The sequence below is a fragment of the Anthonomus grandis genome, chromosome 2, assembly GCF_022605725.1.
Source record: "Anthonomus grandis grandis chromosome 2, icAntGran1.3, whole genome shotgun sequence".
Classification (NCBI taxonomy): domain Eukaryota; kingdom Metazoa; phylum Arthropoda; class Insecta; order Coleoptera; family Curculionidae; genus Anthonomus; species Anthonomus grandis.
In genome coordinates this window covers 23,511-44,185 of record NC_065547.1, presented here as the reverse complement: position 1 = coordinate 44,185, position 20,675 = coordinate 23,511, and the positions used below count along the sequence as shown (strand labels likewise).

The following is a 20,675-nucleotide window of genomic DNA, read 5'->3' as shown; positions in this document are numbered from 1 at the left end:
TTTATTGAGTCTTATGAAGATTGTTTATCTGCTTACTATGCGATTGGAGATGTCATCTATCCATCACTGTTTGATACGTGGTGCTCCTCATAAGTTTATCTCTGTGACATTTATTGTATTGTACATACAGGGTGTCTCACGACGGATAGACGCGATCAATATTTCGGAAACTAATTATTCAAAAATGTCGAAAATTTGGCAACATGGCACAGTCGATGGGGGCCACACAACTAAAATATTTTGACAGTTGTGACGTTTGCGGTTATACCGGAAGTAGGTGTCAACTTCGTTATTTTAAATGGAACACCCTGTAAATTTTTACGTTTTTAGCTTCCAGGTAAAATTCTAGATATATTTTATGTATAATGTCCTATACCTAAGTGTAACCGTTTTTGATATATTTTTAAGTTCATATGAAAAACTATGTTTATAAGCCCTAACATAAATACCGATAACACCCTTTTAGTAGCCTTTATTTATTGGTTAGTTTTGATTTTGTTTTAAAGGAAGGACCGCTTTAAAAGACTGTTTTAATATTTGGCTAAAAAAATGATACAGGGAGGTCAAAAATTAGCATTAAAAATTAAAATGAAAAAATCAATAAAAGTCATTTTTTTTTAATAGAAACCACTTATTTTTACAATTTTTTCATACAGATAATTAAAAATAAGGTTAACTTTATATAAGGTTATCTAGTCCAAAAATTGATAGTTTCCGAAATATAAATTGACAGTTTAAATTTGGCCTAATATTAAAAGCCGCCAGAATGGTCTGAAATCCAATATTTCTGGACAAAATCCCTAAACGTGTGACAATCAAGTCAAATGTACATATCCTAAGGTTTCTGGGGTCGCTAAATTCAAAATGACGGCCAAATTGTATGAAAAACAGCGTTTTAATGTTAAATCAATTTTTATTTACGTTTTCTAGGTCGCCAAATTTGAAAATGATATTCATTTTTTTTAAATTCAAAATGGCGGAAACAAAATGATTGAGTTTTTTGCAAAAAACCAGTTTGTATTGTATTGTAACCAGTATTATACATCAATATTATTTCAAACATAATTGTATATACTTTTATTATTAGATATTCTTATTTCATAGTTAACAGAACCATTCCAATAACGACTTTTGTAGGTCAAATTCGAATTGAGCGAACGTAACAACCCGTCTTAACCGTAATTTGGTGTTCTGCTCATTTCTTGGAAAAAAATTTCCGCTCTTTTTGACCCGCCATTTTGAATATATTAATTCTGATATTAAATTCAAATTCAACGAGCATAAGAACTCCTCTTTAGGGCGATTTGGTATAAATCCAATCTTTTTTCGAAGAAATGTCGACGATTTTGGATCCGCCATGTTATTGATTCTCATGTCAAAATCGAATTTAACGATCCCGAAAACCTTGAGATACAAAGTTTCAAGTAAATTGGCCGACAATTCGATTTATGGCCAGATTTCCAGGCGTTTTGAACGACTGGGCGAATCCAGAAAATATTCGTTTACGGGGAGAAGGGGAAAAAAGGGAAGGTTCTTAACGGTATTTCGTACATGATACTTTACACAAAATGAAATACTTCTTACCCTAGCGGGATCTCGCGCGATCACAACTAATTTGATACACAAAGTTTTTTTTTAATACAAAAACAGCAACGTGAAGCATGATAAAAATAGGGGGTTTCTATTTAAAAAAAAATGATTTTTTTTCATTTTAATTTTTAATGCTAGTTTATGACTCTCCTGTATTGTTCTTTTAGTTAAATATTAAAATAGTCTTTTAAAGTGGTCCTTCCTCTCAAATAAAACCAAAACTAACCAACAAATAAAGGCTACTAAAAGGGCGTAATCAGTAATTATGTCAGGGCTTATAAACATAGTTTTTCACATGAAATCAAAAATATGTCAAAAACGGTTACACTTAGGTATAGGACATTATACATAAAATATATCTAGAATTTCACGTGGAAGTCAAAAATGTAAAAATACACAAGTTCAACGAAGTTGATACCTGCTTCAGGTATAACCGGAACCGTCACAACTGTCAAAATATTTTAGTTGTGTGGCCCCCATCGACTGTGCCATGTTGCCAAGTTTTCAAAATTTTTGAAAAATTAGTTTCCAAAATATTGATCGCGTCTATTCGTCGTGAGACACTCTGTATATCATAATATTCATGTATATTTTGAAATTACACAATTTTTTTTATTATTTGTAGCTCTACAACCTTTGGTGGGCCTTAACTGACTGCACGATCATTCTCCATCCTTCTCTTTCTTGCACAATTCAGGATTGTATTCTAATCCTATCTCGCTCAGATCTGCAACAATGTTGATACCTCGACTGCTTGATACGAAATATTAAAAAAACATGGTTAACAACACTGTGAAAAAAAAAAACAAAAAAAAGATTTCAATCGCTTGGAAATAAATTATTGATTATAAACATTTTTAATCAATAAATTAAGAACACTTTATTGATTGTAAACAATTGACTTTCACTGTGCATTACAAAAGAAATGAACTAGAATTACACTGCCCCACCAAAAATAATAAAAGTAAAACTTTTTTTGGCAAAATTTTGAATTTTTAAGGCATTCAAAGATTTTTATAGTTGCAAATATTTATTTATTCGAGAGGGTAGGTTTCTCATAGAGGTAAAGTCAGTTCGTTGCTTGTTCTTGTTGACGATTTTTTTGATTAAGTAAACTTTTTTTGCAAAATTTTGAATTTTTAAGGCATTCAAAGATTTTTTAGTTGTTGTTCTTGTTGACGATTTTTTGATTTCTCAGCTAATATAAAATATGCATACCTTGCGGATGGTCTAGTTAGATTCGAAAGGATGAAACTAAGACAAAACTATTGGAATTTTGCCCATAAAAGTCGAGACATCGATCTTTGTGAGTTGCAGGCATGTAGAGAAATTATTCAAGTTTATTTCCGTTATTTGGAGTCAAATTTTGGTCACTTCTAGAGTCCTTGCAATCTTATCAGGCATTTAAGAAAATGTTATATATCTTCCAAAAATTTGGATCATTTTTGATTGGCTGTAATCTTTAAGTTTTCCAGGCTTGTCGGATCATTTTCCACAACTATTCCAGCGCTATAATGTTTTAAAGATTTTCAGATAATTATCTTTCCTTGCCAGATATAAAATAGGCTCATTTTCTATGCCTTCCAAAGTCTTTGAAATTATTTTTATTAGATTCCAAGTGTTTGGGAATTTTTTGGACATTTCCAGTCTTTTTTTTTCACGTTTATTTCAGGAATTTGACGTAATTTCTTATCTCTTTTCGTTTTTTTTCTTCCATTTTATTTTCCACAATAGGCCAATCTGCTTTAGGAATTTAATAGAATTTTTAATTTCTTTCAGTCATTATGATCCTTTTTTAATTATTTTACAGACTTTAGAGTCAATGTTTTGGGTCTTCCAGGTTTTTTAAGTTGCTCTTCATACCTCGATGACATGAAAATTTACTCCAAAAGTAGTCCAGGTGCCTATTGTAAAAAAATATTGTTTTTTTTTTTTAATTATCTATTTCTTGAACTTTTTTTGTTGTTAATTGATATTGAACTATTTTTGAAAAATTGACTTAAAAAAATGTCAAAAAGGCGAATAATTTTTTTTGTCAAAAGCGCCCTACTATTTCAAGCATATTTTTGAAATTACTTTAGGCACTTAAGAGATTTTTTTCATAACTTTCCTGAAGAGAAAAACAATTTTTAATTTTTTTATTTTTTCAGTGAGGATTTATTGTGTTCATGATTACCTGAAAAACTTTAAAAAATATTTATTTATTTATTTCAGGAAATTAAGATAATTTTTTTCTCTCTCAATTGCCTATGTTTATTTCAGATTTTTTCCAAGGCATTTTTCATTTTTTTCTCATCTTCCTGGAAAAAAAATTGATTTTAATTTCTTTCAGGCAACTAGGGGCAGATTTTATCTGTTTAATTGTAGATTATATCCTTTAACAAAATTAATTGGTTCCCTAAAGTACTTTTTAATGCTTCGAAAGTAGTAATATAGTTAATTAAATTGAATTAACTTCATTAGCTAATGTATAACAACTTTTATTAACCTCCTTTCTAATGACATTATCTAAATAGTTCAGATTTTGCATCACCATTGTTAGTACTCAATTCAATTTTATTTCTGAAGTTTTTTAATCTTATCCATTTTACAATGAATTTTTGGATAGCTAACTTGCAATAATTACACGGTCTGGGAAAATTGGGATTACCCAAATACCATTTGATTTAGCCAAGGGTTCATGAACTTGCAACCAGCGTATAAAACAAACATCTTCATAAATAGGGTAGATCAACAATGACAAACAATAATAACAGTTTAGAATTTCGAGTCCAATTTAAGATTATATAATTAGATGGAATTGATCACTTAATTTTGATTAAAATTAACAGTAGAACTATTTTCAGACGAAATCAGTGAAAAGAATTCAACCCTAACAGGAACCGGGGTCACGGCTAAACTTTTTTTATATGAACCCAATAAAAGGCACGAGGCTTGGAGATTCCTTACGTACATGTTTGTGCATATTGGGTAAATTATCTCCAAAAACCTGAGACTTTTAAAATTAAGTGGAAATATCACAAATTTCAGTTACATTCATATTGTGGTGAACTTAGCATTTCAACTGTTGCTAGGAATCCCATTGGAGATGGTCCATAAATGGTGGAGGGTGTCTTTGCTCTACTTTTTAGGTGTCATCGCTGGTTCTTTGGCTACATCTGTGGCGGATCCTTGGGTGAGACTGGCCGGGGCCAGCGGAGGAGTTTACTCACTACTCACGGCTCATATAGCCACCATAGTCATGGTACAACATACTTTTACAAATAGATTTTATGCACTTAAAACTGGAATTTTTAGAACTGGAGTGAAATGACTTTACCCTTGGTTCAATTGTTCGTTTTGGGCATCATAATCGTTTTTGACTTGGGTAGTTCTATTTATGACCGGTACTATTTGAAAATGGATGATGCTATTGGTTATGCCGCTCATTTTGGAGGTAATTTGATTATTTGCGGGTGTTAAGTTAAATTAAAACGGTTGTTTTTAGGTGCCATTGCGGGTCTCTTAGTAGGGATTTATCTTCTTAAGAACTTGAACGTGACGAAATTTGAGAAATATTTGTGGTGGGCTGCGGTAGTTACTTATGTGGTTTTAACGGTTATTGCCATTTTTATGAACATATTCTTACCTGGTAGATATCCCCCTTCAAGTTGATCGCTATTTATATTTTAAATAAATTTTTGTTTTTTTTTATACGGATTTTCTTTTTTTCAATATAATAATGATGGCAAATAAACATAAGACAATCATGACCAATGATAATAAATAACAGGCATAAAGGTTAAGTTGCACAAAATTCTCATCATATATAGCAGCAAACGGATATTTCAAACAATAGAAATTATATGAGTGTTAAGCGTGGGTTTTTTTTTAAATCATTCTTCTATTCAGACCGTGTTAACACTCTAACGAAACAACTAAATAATGACATCGTGACGGATTGAAATTAAATTTTTTGGTGAAAGCTTAAATGGAACGAGCGGAAACATCACCATTTGTTTTATGTAATCTCACTGGTACTTAATGACTTCAAATTAATTACAACTCAATTGTTTTTTTCTCATGTTTGAATGGTTATTATATAATCATTATACTGTTTTTTTTTAATATTGTTTTGCTGAGTTTATTACTTAATTTAAATGTCTTTAGATGTATACACTGAAGAGCCGCCGTGGCAGTTTTTTTGGGTTTTTCTCTTTAAATAATAGTACGAAGTTAACCGTAACCTGAAAGAAAATGATAATTTCAAGGCTATATTTATATCACAAAACGTAATGTTTATTTAATGGCATAAATGTAAATTTTAGGAAAAATAAAATAGCTTTTTCAAAGACATAAAAATTAAATTACAAAAAGGAACGTCTGCACTATGAAAACTCTATGAATAAAACTACACGTTATATAACATAGGTAGGTAATGTTTACGTTATAAACATAATGGCGGCGATTTTGGCAGATTAATGTCAAATAACTTCCTCAAAATTAATTTTTTTTTTAAATTAAAACGAAATATAAAACGTGCCGTACCAATATTGATGAAAATTATGTGAAATTTAAGAAGTTTTCCTAGCAACACACTACGATGCCTTACAATTCATAATTCAATTCAACAACTGTTAAAACAACTTTTTTTATATAGGAGACTAAGAAAGGAGATATCTTCTTTATCAGGCATTGTTTTGCATTATTGCTTTGTTTATATTTTGACTATTGATTTTATATTATATATAGTGACTTGAGAAATAATTTGTAAAATTAATTACTTGTAATATATGAATTTGACATAAACATTTACCAAATCACTATTTTTTTTTAAATAAAAAATTGCCCTAATACTCAATCGGATCTTACTGAAATGATTCAGCATTTTAAAAAGAAATCTGTATGACGTCATAATCCGCCTTCGCTTAATTCTGGCATGCGGTAACCCCACTTGCGCGTATTTTTTTGTTGTCCGAGATTAGCAAACGATCCGCTTTGAAAACCGTTCAACTTTACCGCCAAAATTCCAACCTTTTGTCAAAAGGTCAACGTCGATTGATTCGGTAATAGATGATCGTCCTGATTCTTTTATTATTAGTCATATGACAATAGGATATAGAATGGTCAGATAAGCTTTGATGACTTGATATCGGCGATTCCTTTAGAATAATTTAGTCATTTTATTGAATAAAATATACACGTTGATAAACATAAAAATTAACAGATTTGTGGTAAAAAACCAGACATTGTCAAGCTTAAATAAAACACGACCCGCAGTAGTTATCAAGCCAGAAGATCTGAATCAATCTGCTTCTCAAACAAAGGAGGATCTATTGGAAGGTATTAACCTAATAAACCAGTAAGCAATGAAAGAATACTTATAGAGTGCAAAAACACCGAGGAAATATTCTAAGCAAATAGCTGAACAAAAACTGTCAGAACAGTATAAAATAAAGGAGATCAAAATTTCCACCAATGTAAAAGATAAGATTTTCAGATAGTTATGATGAAGAAAATCTTCTAAATTACACGAAATCATTAAATTCCAGTGCTTTGAAACAACATTTCGAAATTATTAAAATAAAAAAACACTGTTTTTCAAGGTGCATTATCTACAATTAAAAAGGGAAACCTATGAGAGTCTATTATATTCTTATGGATTACAATAATTGTTCGGTTAACGATGCGGTTGAGGTACGTAGATGTTTTGATTTTTATAGTTTCAACCACTCAAAACAGGAATCATCGTTTCTCAATTTCCTCCTAGAATCCTCTTCGAATCTATTATACTGTATTTCAAATAGGTAGAGACTAATAAAATGTCAATTTTTGAGAGTTCTGTGATCATTGATGAGCCTAGTTAAACTTAGTACCTAGTTAATGAATAAAACAAGAAAAAAAAAATTCGAACACTATGAGAAGGTAACAGGTACTTTATGGTCCTAGCATATTAAGTCATTACTTCTACCTATAGCAAAATGGCAGTCTTTTAATATCTTATTTTTCGCATTTTTATTTATATATTTTAAAATAATTAAACTTTCGATAACACAGACATATTTCACTACAAACGATATTGAAAATGTGCACTATTAACTTCAAGGCAGTAAAATAATATATTCACGAACATTCTGGAAAGTTACAACATCAATATTACGAGATGCATCAAATATTCTTTGACCTAGATCGAAGATAGATTCTGGCTGGTATAGACTTTTTGTTTCAAGTAACCTTATAAAAAAAGTCTAGAGGTGTAAGATCGGGGGACCAGGCTGGCCAACAAATAGGCCCTCGACGACCAACTCACCGATTAGGGTGTGTTAGTCAAATATTCTTTGAAAGTGAAGCCCCATCTTATTAAAAAATTACTGCATTTTCCAACATGTTTAAGTAAAGGTTCCCTGTCAAATTTTATTTCAAACTCTACAAACAACAACATACACACAAACAAATGTAGTAAAGAAAATAAAAATGCGAAAAATAAGATTTTGAAAGGCCGCCATTTTGGAATGGGTAGAAGTAATGACTTAATATTTTAGCACCATAAAGCATTCAGTGGGTGCTTTTAAACGATGTTTTTCATGGCCCTCCTTTCTATTTAATTTTGTGGATTCTATTTAATTTTAAGGATATGTGCCAACATTGTTGTATTTTTTGTTGCAGTTCCATTAAATTAGATTTTTTGTTTTAAATGTATTTATTTAATAGTGACACTCAAATGTTTCTTATTTACAATTAAGAAGCGTTATTTTCCATTGCTCTGTACAATACAATATAAACATGTGATATTATATTGGTATATTATTACTTATTACTAAGTGAATAAATTTCATTTAAAATCTTTCTATGATAAAAATATATAGTGTAGGTGTTTGTACTTATATATATATACATATGTATATTATTAGTCATAAGTATTTTTATTTTTAGGTTTAAAGTATAGTTAGCAGAAGATGTAGGGAAGACACTTATTTACATTTGTTATATTAAAAAATAAAATAAAAATATTGGGCTATGTGTATATCGATAAATTTCACCTAAAATGATAACTTATATGCCACTTGCAGGAAAGAATGCGAAAGCCGAGATATAAAAACGGAATTAGTTCAGGAATTTCAACTTTGACGAGTCCGCTCCGTTTACTCTGTTCAGTAGCAATAAATATTCTTGAACAACGTCTTATTCTGTTATGGTAATTAATATTTAATCACACATGTTTAATTGTTTTTGAATTATAACCGGTTTAAAATCGTTGAGTCGAATTACCTGTCGATCAACCTTTTAATGAAACTCCAAAATATACTGAAATTTTTTCATTTGTGTGTGTGTCAAAAAGACTGTCTCTTTCATACAATAAAAACAGTTAAACTGAAAGTTGAAAGTTTAAAGAAAAATTCCAAGAAGCCGTTCTCGTTATCTTCGGGTGTAGTACATACTAATCTAGGTAAAAGTTATTTTATTAAACTTTCTAAAAAGACCGTTTTATATTAATGTATCCTTTTAAATTGCAGGTATTGATATCTCAAATTTACCTAATGGACTTAAAAGCTTTAGAACTTTTAAATTCAGCCTTAACTATAGAGTAAAAGCAGTCTATAGAAGGAATCAGTGCTTTTTCCTTGTGTGAACTTGATGATAATAAGCAAAAATTTAATTTGTTCATCAATATGAAGGTGAGTACTGTGAAGTAGGTTTTTTTTAAATTTATTATTTAGATTTTATTCAATTTAATTTATTAGTCATATGCATATGACTAAAAATGTTTATTTGCGCATATGTTTAAAAAAAAATACGAGTAAAGTAGATTTTCATCTATAATTTTTTTAAACTTATTACTGTTTTATTTTATTTATTGTTTTATTTACAGTTATTTTGTTGAAAAGCAGAAAGGATCTTAAGTAAAAATGAAACAGTAATAATGCTCAAAATTAGTATATGACTATAATAGCTTGAATTCAATTTATTGGGGTACCATATAATTACAATTACCAATTACAGTTTATACAATTTACAACCCTTTCAAATTCAAGTCATATTCATAAAGGGTTCAAAAAAAGTCTTTTGTAACTTTTGAGATACAGGGTGTTGAAGTTTTCAAAAAAATCAATTATTTTTTAATCATTTTTATGAACTTTGCTACATGTATTTTATGCATCAAGAAATTTTCTCTGCCAGTTGCGTCTTTACAAGTCTTCTATTGAATATTTTTAGTAAAAAAAAATAGGTGGTGCAGCACTGCTTTTTTCTTAAAATAAAAATTATTTTTAAAATCCTCGATCTCTTTTTAGCCAATTTGATCTTTTAGTTTTTTTTCGTCCGACGCATGGTTTTTGCTTAAAAAAATAAAAACAATTTTACTTCCCTAAAAATCCATGAATGATAAAAATGATGCGGTGTGATATTTGTTCGTCGATTGCAAGTAAATTAAGGAATCAGATCTATTAAAACAAGTATGAAAGGTTAAAAAAATTAAATAATTTAAGAAATACTCTTTTTCTACTCTTTTATTTTAAGAAAAAGCAGTGGCGTAGTATTTTTTTCGCTAAAAATATTCAATAGAAGACCTATAGGAACGTCACTGGCAGAGAAAATATTTTTTTACACATCAAAAAATGCGTCTTAATGCATAGAATACATGTACCAAATTTCATAATAATAACAAAATTATTGTTTAAGTTATTATTAAAAAACAGATATTTTTTTTTAAACTTTAATACCCTGTATCTCAAAAGTTAAGACGTTTAGGACAATTGTTCATAGGAACTGTTCTTCTTAAAATAGGTCCAGGAATCACTCATTTAAATATTAGCACATCTTTAAGGAATACTCTGTATATATGTACCTGACATAGCTCCAAATAACAATATATCATAGAGATAGTTTTTTTTCTTACAAAATGGCCCTAACTAAAAAATGAAAATTTTGTACACAGATCTTTTTATTAAATTTATTTGATAATTATTTCAAGATTTTTCAAAAAGAATATACAAAAAATAAATATTTTTCCAGGTGACAGCAGCGTTACTACTGAAAATCATTTGCCTCCTACAAGTCTACACTTCAGGACAAAAAAACCAACGAAACCCATCAGAAAAGCAAACGTTTCCATCAACATTCTCAGGTCACGACCCTTTTAAGAGCAACATTCCATTATGGAACAACCATCAGCCACCCAAACCTACAAAACTCCTGGATTTCTCCACGGTAACAAATGACCAAAATATACATAATAAACAGGTCCAGGGTTCTCCTGAACGAACTCTGAAAGATATCCTGGACGGTATGCATTCCCAACCAAAATCCCTCCCTTCAAACTATCACCAAACAAATTTTGAGGTTCTGAATCGTTATCGAGAAATGTTGCCTACAATTATTCCATTAATTTTCGGGTTAATTCCTCCAAAACGGTGGTCACCTCTGAAGTTTTTCAGACCGATCCATACAAGACGACTAAAGAGATCTGAGGATTCGAATGGAAGAAATTCTAATAACGATTTTCTGTTAAGGCAGCTCACGAAAACTGGGTTTTACTTTGGACCAAAAATCTATCAAGAAACTGATCCCATTAAACGGTTTAGGACTTTCGAAGAAGTTTCCGAGTGGAAAATGCGGGAAAACGTCAAATTATTCGCAGAATACTTTGACACCATTCGCAAATTAGCACAGAAGGAGCGTGAAAACGCAAACGACTTGATGTTACCGAAATTTGAAAGAAGAACCAGATATTTCATCCCTGACCCTCCCAAAAAGAAAATGGAGTTTCAAACTGTAATAAAATGGAAGGAAACTCTTTCGATACCTTTGGGTCTAAGATACTCGCACTTTAAAAGGGATTCTTCCCGAGTTATTTCGACTCGATCAAAGAGATCACTTGGGCATACTTCAATTTTCCAATCAGTGTTTGGTCATCGTAATGGAAGGACTTTAAAGGAAAAGTTTCTTCAGAGGACCCTACCATCGAGTGTTTCGTATTGTGATCACAATGATTTCAAGAGTATAAGTCCTCATAAGACTTATGGTGTACCAAGAGCTGAATACACTGATTCGCCTGTTACTAAGGAACCTGCAAAGCAGACAGCTAAACTGAAAGAAAATGATCATTCTTATAGTTCACAAGGTATTCCCAAGAGTGAAACTGAATACCCTTATTTGTCTAATTTAAATAGACAAAATAATTCTGGACCTAACAGTGTTCATGGTGTCTATGGTGCGCCTCATTATCCCTCTCTATTCGTTCCTACAGAATCAACAAAACTGAAATTTCAAGAAACCCATTTAAAACAAAATAGCGATATTGGTACTTATAGTGTATCAGAAATCACAAATCCCATTACTTTCCAGAAAACCAATTATAGTCAAAATTCTGTTTTTTGGCTTGGAGTACCTCTTACACCTTTGTCAGAAAAACAAAACTTCTTTTCACCTGTTCCTGTTAAACCTACAAAACTAGGAACCAAGAAAAATCATGCTACAACTACAAGTCTTAAAGTGGCTCACAAGGGTTTAAAGATTGATCAGTACTCTTCACCTGCTAAACACAATAAAAATAATATAAGTGTTTTAAAAGATGGTTACAATGGTGCTTTACCTACTACATTACAAGCAATTAATTTGACTCGAGGTGTTTCAAGACTTCACAATTCTTCATTGCCTATTTCTATCAGTTCTAAAAAATTAACATTTAAGGCAGTTAATATCAATAAAAATAATGATTCTATAATTATAAGTTCTCAAGTGATCTATGGTGTTCCGAAAACTGAATATTCTTCCTCACCTTTTTTTATAAATAGTACCCTGCAACCTACTATATTAAAGCAGAATGATGGGTCAACATTTTCGGGTCCTCGAGGTACCTATAGTGTTTCAAGAGGTGATCAGTTCTTATTGCCCCCTCCTAGGAATTTCACATTACAAGCAAGTAATTTTGCATTTACAAAATTCCAAGAAATCCATGACATTCCCAAAGTTGACCGACAATCAACATTTACAAGTCAACAAGAGTTCTATAGTATTTCAAAGGCTAATCGAGACTATTCGAAATCTGATTCTCATTCTTCAAAACAAGTAGGTGATTTTCACAAAAAAAGTTATTCTATTTCTCAAGATGTCCATGGTGCTTCAGAAACTAATCATCACTCTTCCTTTCCTGATTCATTAAAATCGGGAAAATTTCTATTACAAACAGTTAATTTGAAAAATAATATTGATTCTACATTTACAGGTCTTACAGCTGTCTATAATGCATCAAAAACTGGTCATCACTTTTCATTACCTATTACCATGAAATCTGAAAAATCACAAGCACCTAACTTTATTCAAAATAATAACTCAAAATTTACAAATCTTCAGGGCCATTACAGTACTTCACAGATTAATTACCATTCTTTACCTACGTCTTTAAAACCTTCAAATATTTCGGTACAAGAAGCTAATTTCAATAAAAACAATAATTCCACAGTTACAATCGTTCAAGATGTCCATGGTGTTCCAAAAGCTAATCATCCTTCTCTATTTAGTATTGCAAAACCTACTTCCTCAGAAATAACTGAGTTTTATGAATCCCCTCAGGAGCAGAAAAAAACAAATGACAACCAAATGGAAGAAGGAATTACCACTAGTTACAGTTATTTCCTAGAGCCCGCTACAGGTTTCCGTGGTCAAAATGGAACCTCTTCGAACTACACTTACTCGGTTCATCAACTATCAAATTCAACTTCTACTGGTAGAGTTCCCCATGAAAAAATTAAATTGGAAGCTTCTACTATTTCTGTAAACAAGAAAGATTTGATCCAAGTTAAAGTCGCTTCAAAAGCTCCAATTAACCAAAATATCACAAAAACCAATACAATTGTAGTTACCACAGTCTTCTATGATGCACTATCAGTACCAAGAGAGAAGAAACTTTTAGTCTTCAAGCTGACACCAAGTCCTTTGCCTATTAAATTAAAAACACATGAATTTAAAAATTATAGAGCTATATTAAACTCAAATTTTACAGTAGAAAAGAATGACACCTTAAGTCCTCTTACTCTTCAAATACCTGAAGGCTTAACTGTGTCAGTACCTTCACAAAACCAAACCAGTGAGTCACAGTCTAAGCCACAATTATCTCAGACTATTTTGGAAGCTATCCAATATAATTCTCAATTTATCCCTGGTGCTGTAAAGGAAAACGATAACCAAACAAATGTTGAAGTCAATAAAAAATCAGGAGATTTAAAAGAAACAAAAACATCCCAGGCATCTTATCCTTCTTCAACTAATGATAGTGGTACAAGTGGAAAAGTTACAATTACAAATTTTAAATTGAGTAACCGTATAGAGGATTCAAATTTTTTTAATGCTACTTTACCCAATTTAAAGGAAACAAGACAGAGATTCCAGGCAATCAATATCACCAAAAGCGCTAATAATTCCAGTTTGGTGTCAGCCAATAAGGCAGAAGAACCCTCTTCGGTTCAATTTATGGAAACCCATAATATTTTGAATAGCACAATGCCTGCTCAGCTAATTAATCATTTGAAAGAAAAGCCAAGAAATTTTAATAAAGACTTTAAAAGTTTTCAAAAATCAGAAAAGATTACATCCAATTTGAATGAAACCAAAGATTTGAAGACAATCAGGAACTCTAGCACAAGTGCTGAAAACTTTTCCCTAAAGCAATTTCTGGAAACCAACTTTAAAGTTCCAAAAATAAAAAAAGCTTCTGATTACAAATCGACTGCCCAACTAATAAATTTTTCTAAAGCAATCAATAGTGGTTCAACTAATCTCAACTCAGAGATGTCCAAACTTCTTAAATATCATAATTTTGCCCTCACAAATTCTTCTAACACCACAGGCTCCTCTCATGAATCAATCAATTTCAATATGCGCACAAATACCTCTAGATCTGACGAAATCCTGAATGTTTCGACTTGGAAGAAACCTCGACAGAACTTGGTGATTTCCCAACTAAAAACTCCTTTTCCAATAGATTTTCCACCACCTCTTAAAACCGCAACGTTTAAAGATTCAGTTGTATATGCAGTTAACAAAAGTATGTCTTCAGAAGAACCTGGACCTGTAGCTTCAACAATATTAAATAAGGTCAAGTTAAGAGAAGATTTTAGTGCTGTAAATGTTAGGAAAAATTCCACCAATTTATATAATAATAATAGTAATAGAAGTAGGTTTATATTTAAAAGTAGACAGCCAACTGTAAATAGTACTTTGACAACCTTCAAAGGGTCTAATACCAATGGAGAAAATACTTCATTCAGTCAAATGATTGATTCCAAGACTACTAATGAGTTAGGTTCTAAAATGAATGATGTTACCAAGAATATTCAACCTAATGGTAAAAAGGTTCTGGTGAAGGTGGTGAAAAGACCTTTAAATGGCACGAAGGAGATTGTGACGCGTTGGTGGAATAATAACAGGGCAGATGAGGTTGAAGTAGTTTAATTAAGTAATTAAGATTTTTATGTTGTATTATGACACTCTGTGTATATGTGTAATAGATCAGTAAATGTTGTCTAATGAACTTAGCGCTTTTGTTTGTTCATCCAAAAAGGAGGAGAAGGAACAGAAATGTTGTTTTTGGGAAGTTTTGTTTATACAGTAATAACATTTTTAGAAATTTGAAAATGTGGTTAATTTCCTAAACAGTTAAAATACACAAAGCGACATATGAAAATTGTTAAAATGCGCAAGTTAAAAGGCACAAAAAGAATTGGTAATTTTTTAATATCTATTTTATATTTATTTTAAAAGAAGGAAAATTCAATTTAATGATAATGCCCATGATGAGTTACTTATTATATTGGGTATTACGTCACTTATAGCAAAAATCAATTTAGAAATTTTTATCTCACACGCTCAACAATTGAAAAGACGAAGAATAAATAAAGATAAAAATAAGTCTATTTTCTTCTTCTTTTCAATTGTTGAGCGTGTGAGATAAAAATTTCTAAATTGATTTTTGCTATAAGTGACGTAATACCCAATATAATAAGTAACTCATTATGAATTCGTCACAACAATACAGATTTTACTTAATGCCCATGATGATGAGTTGGAACAAGCTTAGAGGAAATTCACAAACTTTTGCAATTTTAAATGTGGTAATCATTTAGTCTTTATTTCTTTGTTTTTAGTTTTGAATCAATGATATATAATAAAAAAATTATTTGCTGCCACCTCCAGAAGCCTCAATGCAATTTTTACGGGGTGGCATTAAATTTTAATTTCATTCCGTTAAAAAAAATTAAAAAATATTTTTTAATAAACATAATTCAATTATGGCTGATAAATGCTACATTGAAGAAAAACATAAATTTTAGTCACAAAAAGTCAATAAATCCCTATTAGGCGCTCCCTTCTCTCCTCTTTCGCCGTTCTAGGATTAATTTGTCAAAAAAACATTACGAAAGAGCTTTAGCTACACTGGAGCAAAAAAAAACAAAAAGGGGCCAAGGGGAGAATAAAGAGAAATTCGGGGACGCCTGTTGTTAAAATCAGGGAGTTTAGTATCGAAGACGCCGGACCGTCGAGACGCCTCGGCGCCCCTGGTTACGCCACGGGAATAATATCTTTACAAGAAATCGGGATTAATTTAAACGATGACTTTGAAACTTTGTTTTAATTACCTATTGACACCTGTCGATAATTTTAGTATTAAAGTAAGTCAGGCACTATAAATTCTACATTTTCTATTCATTTTGGTGTTTTTTTTTTGGTGAATTTATTGTCAGGGAGTCTGTTATGCAATCGCAAATTGTATGTTATAGATCCTTAAAAAATATAAATATAAATCATTTTCAAGGATTAAGTGGCTGTTCCATTTGATTTGACAATATATGAGTTCGAATCTATTGATGATAAGGTAAATTTTTTAAACAGTAACTAAATTAAATTATTGAATAAGCGTGTCCTATTAAAATTACTGTTATTCAAACAAGGGAAAGGTGATAATAAATTATATTATGAAATATTTGTCACACAAAAGAGTCCGGGATAGATTCTCCTTATATACAACAGATGTCAATTATTCATATTCATACTCATATATTATCAAAATTAAATTGTTACATGCATGTTTATATTATACAAAAATTTGTATGTTTACTATTGTAATTATATTAGGTAGTACCTAGAAACCTTAATTTCTGTATGTACCATAATAACAATAATACTAAGAGTTTAACAATAAAAACTAACTGGATAAATATTAAAATACGATATAGGTGTGCACTTTGAATCAAGAAAAACGATTCAGAATAATGTTGGAAACTTTTCGATATTATGAGCTATAAATGTGATACATTTCTTATTAGAAGCTTTTCTGTTCCCTGTCATCCTTAGTGTTAGCGGAAAAAGTTGTATATTTTTACACTAAGCTAGTGAAATGACCTAAGGTTTAGTTTGGTAGTACTATTAGGAATCTGTCAACTTATTCTCAAATGTATGTTTATTTACTGTTTTGCCAAAGCCTAATGATGCTCTGGATAGAGCGAAACACGTGTAGCTTTAAGTAAATGTTGTGAGACCGTGACTTTGTGTTTTTCATTGTTTTTCGTCTGTTATTCTTAGTCATACTTATTCTATCAGATTTAAGTTTCCTTCAACATTAAATCTGATAGAATAAGTATGACTATAACAACCTATTTTAGAGTGTCATATATAAAAGAACAAACACTTAAAATATATAAGGATCGAATTGCCAGTATTCTTTCACTGTAAAGTAGGTATGTTGAAAATATTTTATCCTTTCTAAAAATGATTTTAATAATGTAATTTTGGATCGTCTTTAAAGGTTTTAACGCATTTTTGTAAGAACTTTCCCATACTATCATAGCATATCTCAGTAAAGACTCTACAAGAGCTTTATAAACACATATCAAAAGTTGTTCGTTTAGAATTTTCTTAATCATATAAAATTTCCGAATTAATTTTCTAATGTTATTAGTTAATCTTAACACATGTTGTTTCCACTTGAGGTTTTGGTCGATGTTGACTCCTAAATATTTAGTAAATTGTACATCCCTTATTTGAAATATTCCAAATGACATGAAAAAAGAAAGAGTTTTGATTTCCAAAATAAAAAACAAAAAGTCTGCGGGGTGGGACTACATGTCTCCTCGTATATTTCAGGCACTAAGTGCTTCTGTTATTAATTCATTGGTTACTGTTAAAAATAACTCGTTTTCAAGAAAGCATTTTCCAGACTTATTATACACAAATGTGTGTTACACCAAAGTGGGGATGCTTCATGTTCTTCAAACTATAGGTCAATTTCTTTTCTTCCGACATTGGCTAAAGTATAGAAAACTTTGTCAAGGTTAGAGTTACTGGTTTTTTAAATAGGAATAACGTACTGAATTCAAATCAATTTGGCTTTCGAGAACACAAGGGGATAGATGACACTTTGTTTTCCCTTTTGAATTAGCTGTACATGAGTCTATATAGAGGTGAGGTTTCTACAGCGGTCTTCTGCGATTTGACTAAAGCATAGAGTCATAAGCTTCAGTCATGAAATACTACTTCAAAATCTTGAGATATATGGGTTTAGGGGTGCAGAGTGTGTCTTTGTCTGGCTCAGTTTCAAGTTTCCAATATGTAAGTTGTAGAATGTCGCAGGGATCAGTGGTAGGACCTGTGTTATTTGTTTTTTTCATTAATGACATTTACCTGGTGGATATTATGGGCTATTTGCCACTTTTTGCCGATGATACAAGCATCTTATGGAATCACTCTGACTCTCAGGCATAACAGAATATAATTTAATAATGATCTGCTAAAGATCAAGGCTTGGTTTGACAACAATTTGTAAACTTTTAACATATCTAAGACTAATGTGCTTAACCGACCGGTGTGTGACCTTACTGACATTATTCTTGACAGAAATAAATTAAACAATATAGAAAGTTTAAAATTCCTAGGTATGAAAATGGATTAAGATATGGTCTTCCCTTTTGAGATAGCTGCTAATAGTGGTTATCTCTTTAGGTCTTTGTTTGTGTATAAAAAAAAGGCAGTTCGAATTATGTACAATGTTGGATTAAGGGAATCATGTGGGCCTGTATTTTTAAATGTGACCTTGCCGTATCTGTTTATTCTTGATAGTGTATATTTAATTTGTAGAAAATATAGGCACCACATCTTATTACACAAGGGCAATATAATACTCGTCAAGAACAGCATGTACCTTTATCTATACCAGCAAATACCTTTGTAAAGAGATCATTTATCTATGATGTAAAAAAAATATATTACCATTTGCCCTCACAACTCACAACTTAGAACCTAAATAACTTTAAAAAATTCCAATGTCAGTGTAAAAAAAATTTAAATAGTAATGCTTATTACACTTTAGATGAATTTTTTAATGATCGACTCTCATGAGTAATGTTAAGTTTTATGTACCCATTTTATTTTATTTTTTTTTGTGTCAAATGCTAATTTTTAGTTGTATGCCAAATTTTGAACTATCTATATTATTTTATAATTTAATTTTAGCTTTGTCAATGAAATGTTAATCTTTTGACAATAAAGCATCTTTTGACTTTGACCTTGAAAACTTGACTTAATAAGCAAAAACGATTTCGCAATGTAAAACTGCATTAAAATCACCCCATCCATTACATCGTGTGCCTCCTCTTGTCCTTGTTTACTCCCCAAATTCCCACTAAAAGTTTCTGCTACCCACGCGCCGTTTCTCTCTCCTTTATAAAGATCATTCCTGGCATTTTCCGGATAGTTTTGTCAGGGATACTCGCGAGTGAAGTCCATTTCTTTGCTGTCAAGTTTCTTTACTTTTTACATAGTAAGTACTTATCTTCTATTGATGATAAACATATAAAGAAAAACCATTCATAGGTTTGAAGCTATGACATCAAAAGTCACATTCATAGCGGCCTTCATAGTAGTATTTATGGGGTTTATGGTGTCAGACTGTGAAGTGGCGGCGAGATATTTGCCAACGAGGGCGAACGGAGATCGGTTGGATAAGTTGAGAGAACTTTTAAAAGATGTAAGATGACCATTTAAAAATCTTATCTATCTGCAACTGTTTAGTATAGTTAATAACAATAAATAAATGTCTCTTTTAGCTTCTAGAAAGTGAAATGGACAAAGAAGAAGCCGAACCACAACGCTGGAGGCCAGACAGTAAATACTTCGTGAAACGCGACATAAAAATGCAATTGGAACCAAGAGACACCACAGTCCGAAAAGTCTAAACTAGAAACGATTAAAGCGAAATTACGGATATGACTTGACAAGCAATTTCTGATAATAATTTTAAGTCAATTACTATAATATATATTATATAAATATATATAAAAACAGTTGATGCCAGACAATAATGTTCCAGTCTCTCGGTTGTAGTAATAAGAAAATGCATTAAAAAAAAAACAATTATAACCTGTCAGTTAAGTGTCAAAAAATTTTAGGGGCGGCTAAATCTATGATTGATGTGGCAACTCTGTTTGAACCGCAGTGAATTTAGCCGCCTCTTTCGTCCGTCCTTTTCTTTTTATTGCAAACAAATGAAAAGAAAGTGGCGGACTTGAATATTTATATAATTAAAATTATTAATGCTTTAAGCTTTTTAAAATCTATTTTTTAAATAAGTGTAGGATTCTAGGTGTTGGGATAGATATTTTTACATTTTAAATTTTAAGAAAGTTATTACATGATTCTCATTATGGCTTAATATAAATTAGTGACTTTAGGAATAATGGGCCATCCTTAAAAAAATATTAAACTAAGGTAATACATTTTTTAATATAAATATGTGACAGGTTTTAATTAAAAAAAAAAAACATATATATTGTATAATATCGTGTCGTTCAAACGTGTCTTAAGGGTAATTTTAATGATTTTAGTCTGGGAATAAAACTATATATACTGATGTTGATAAAAAATGTTTTTTTTTTTTTAATAAAACGCAACATAATAATAAAAAACATTGAAAGTGTAAAAAAACTATCAAGAACAAAATTGTATATGGTTCCACTCCGGTAAAACAATTTTTAGGGTGTTACCATAAAATCTACTTTTTTCCTCTTTAGAAGGAAAAGAAATAAATAAATCAGTATGCCTCCTTGCCTAAAAAATAA

General features: G+C 30.8%; 2 protein-coding genes across 4 annotated transcripts in view; both read left to right on the top strand.

The window, feature by feature from the left end:
* LOC126746986 (rhomboid-related protein 2-like) overlaps positions 1–5,283 on the top strand; it is a 34,194-nt gene extending 28,911 nt beyond the window's left edge. For all 3 annotated transcript variants that reach the window (XM_050455459.1, XM_050455453.1, XM_050455443.1), the window contains exons 5-8: positions 4,437–4,560; positions 4,621–4,834; positions 4,888–5,026; positions 5,078–5,283. In XM_050455459.1, the coding sequence (XP_050311416.1) occupies positions 4,437–4,560; positions 4,621–4,834; positions 4,888–5,026; positions 5,078–5,244 (644 nt within the window). In that variant the 3' untranslated portion in view covers positions 5,245–5,283. The remainder of the gene's footprint in view (positions 1–4,436; positions 4,561–4,620; positions 4,835–4,887; positions 5,027–5,077) is intronic.
* Positions 5,284–8,635: 3,352 nt separating this feature from the next.
* Positions 8,636–15,097, top strand: LOC126746940 (probable serine/threonine-protein kinase DDB_G0282963). Its single transcript, XM_050455363.1, has 3 exons — positions 8,636–9,016; positions 9,084–9,245; positions 10,582–15,097. The coding sequence occupies exons 2-3, from the start codon at positions 9,240–9,242 to the stop codon at positions 15,016–15,018; spliced, it is 4,443 nt and encodes a 1,480-aa protein (XP_050311320.1). The 5' UTR covers positions 8,636–9,016; positions 9,084–9,239; the 3' UTR covers positions 15,019–15,097.
* The last annotated feature ends 5,578 nt before the right edge of the window (positions 15,098–20,675 follow it).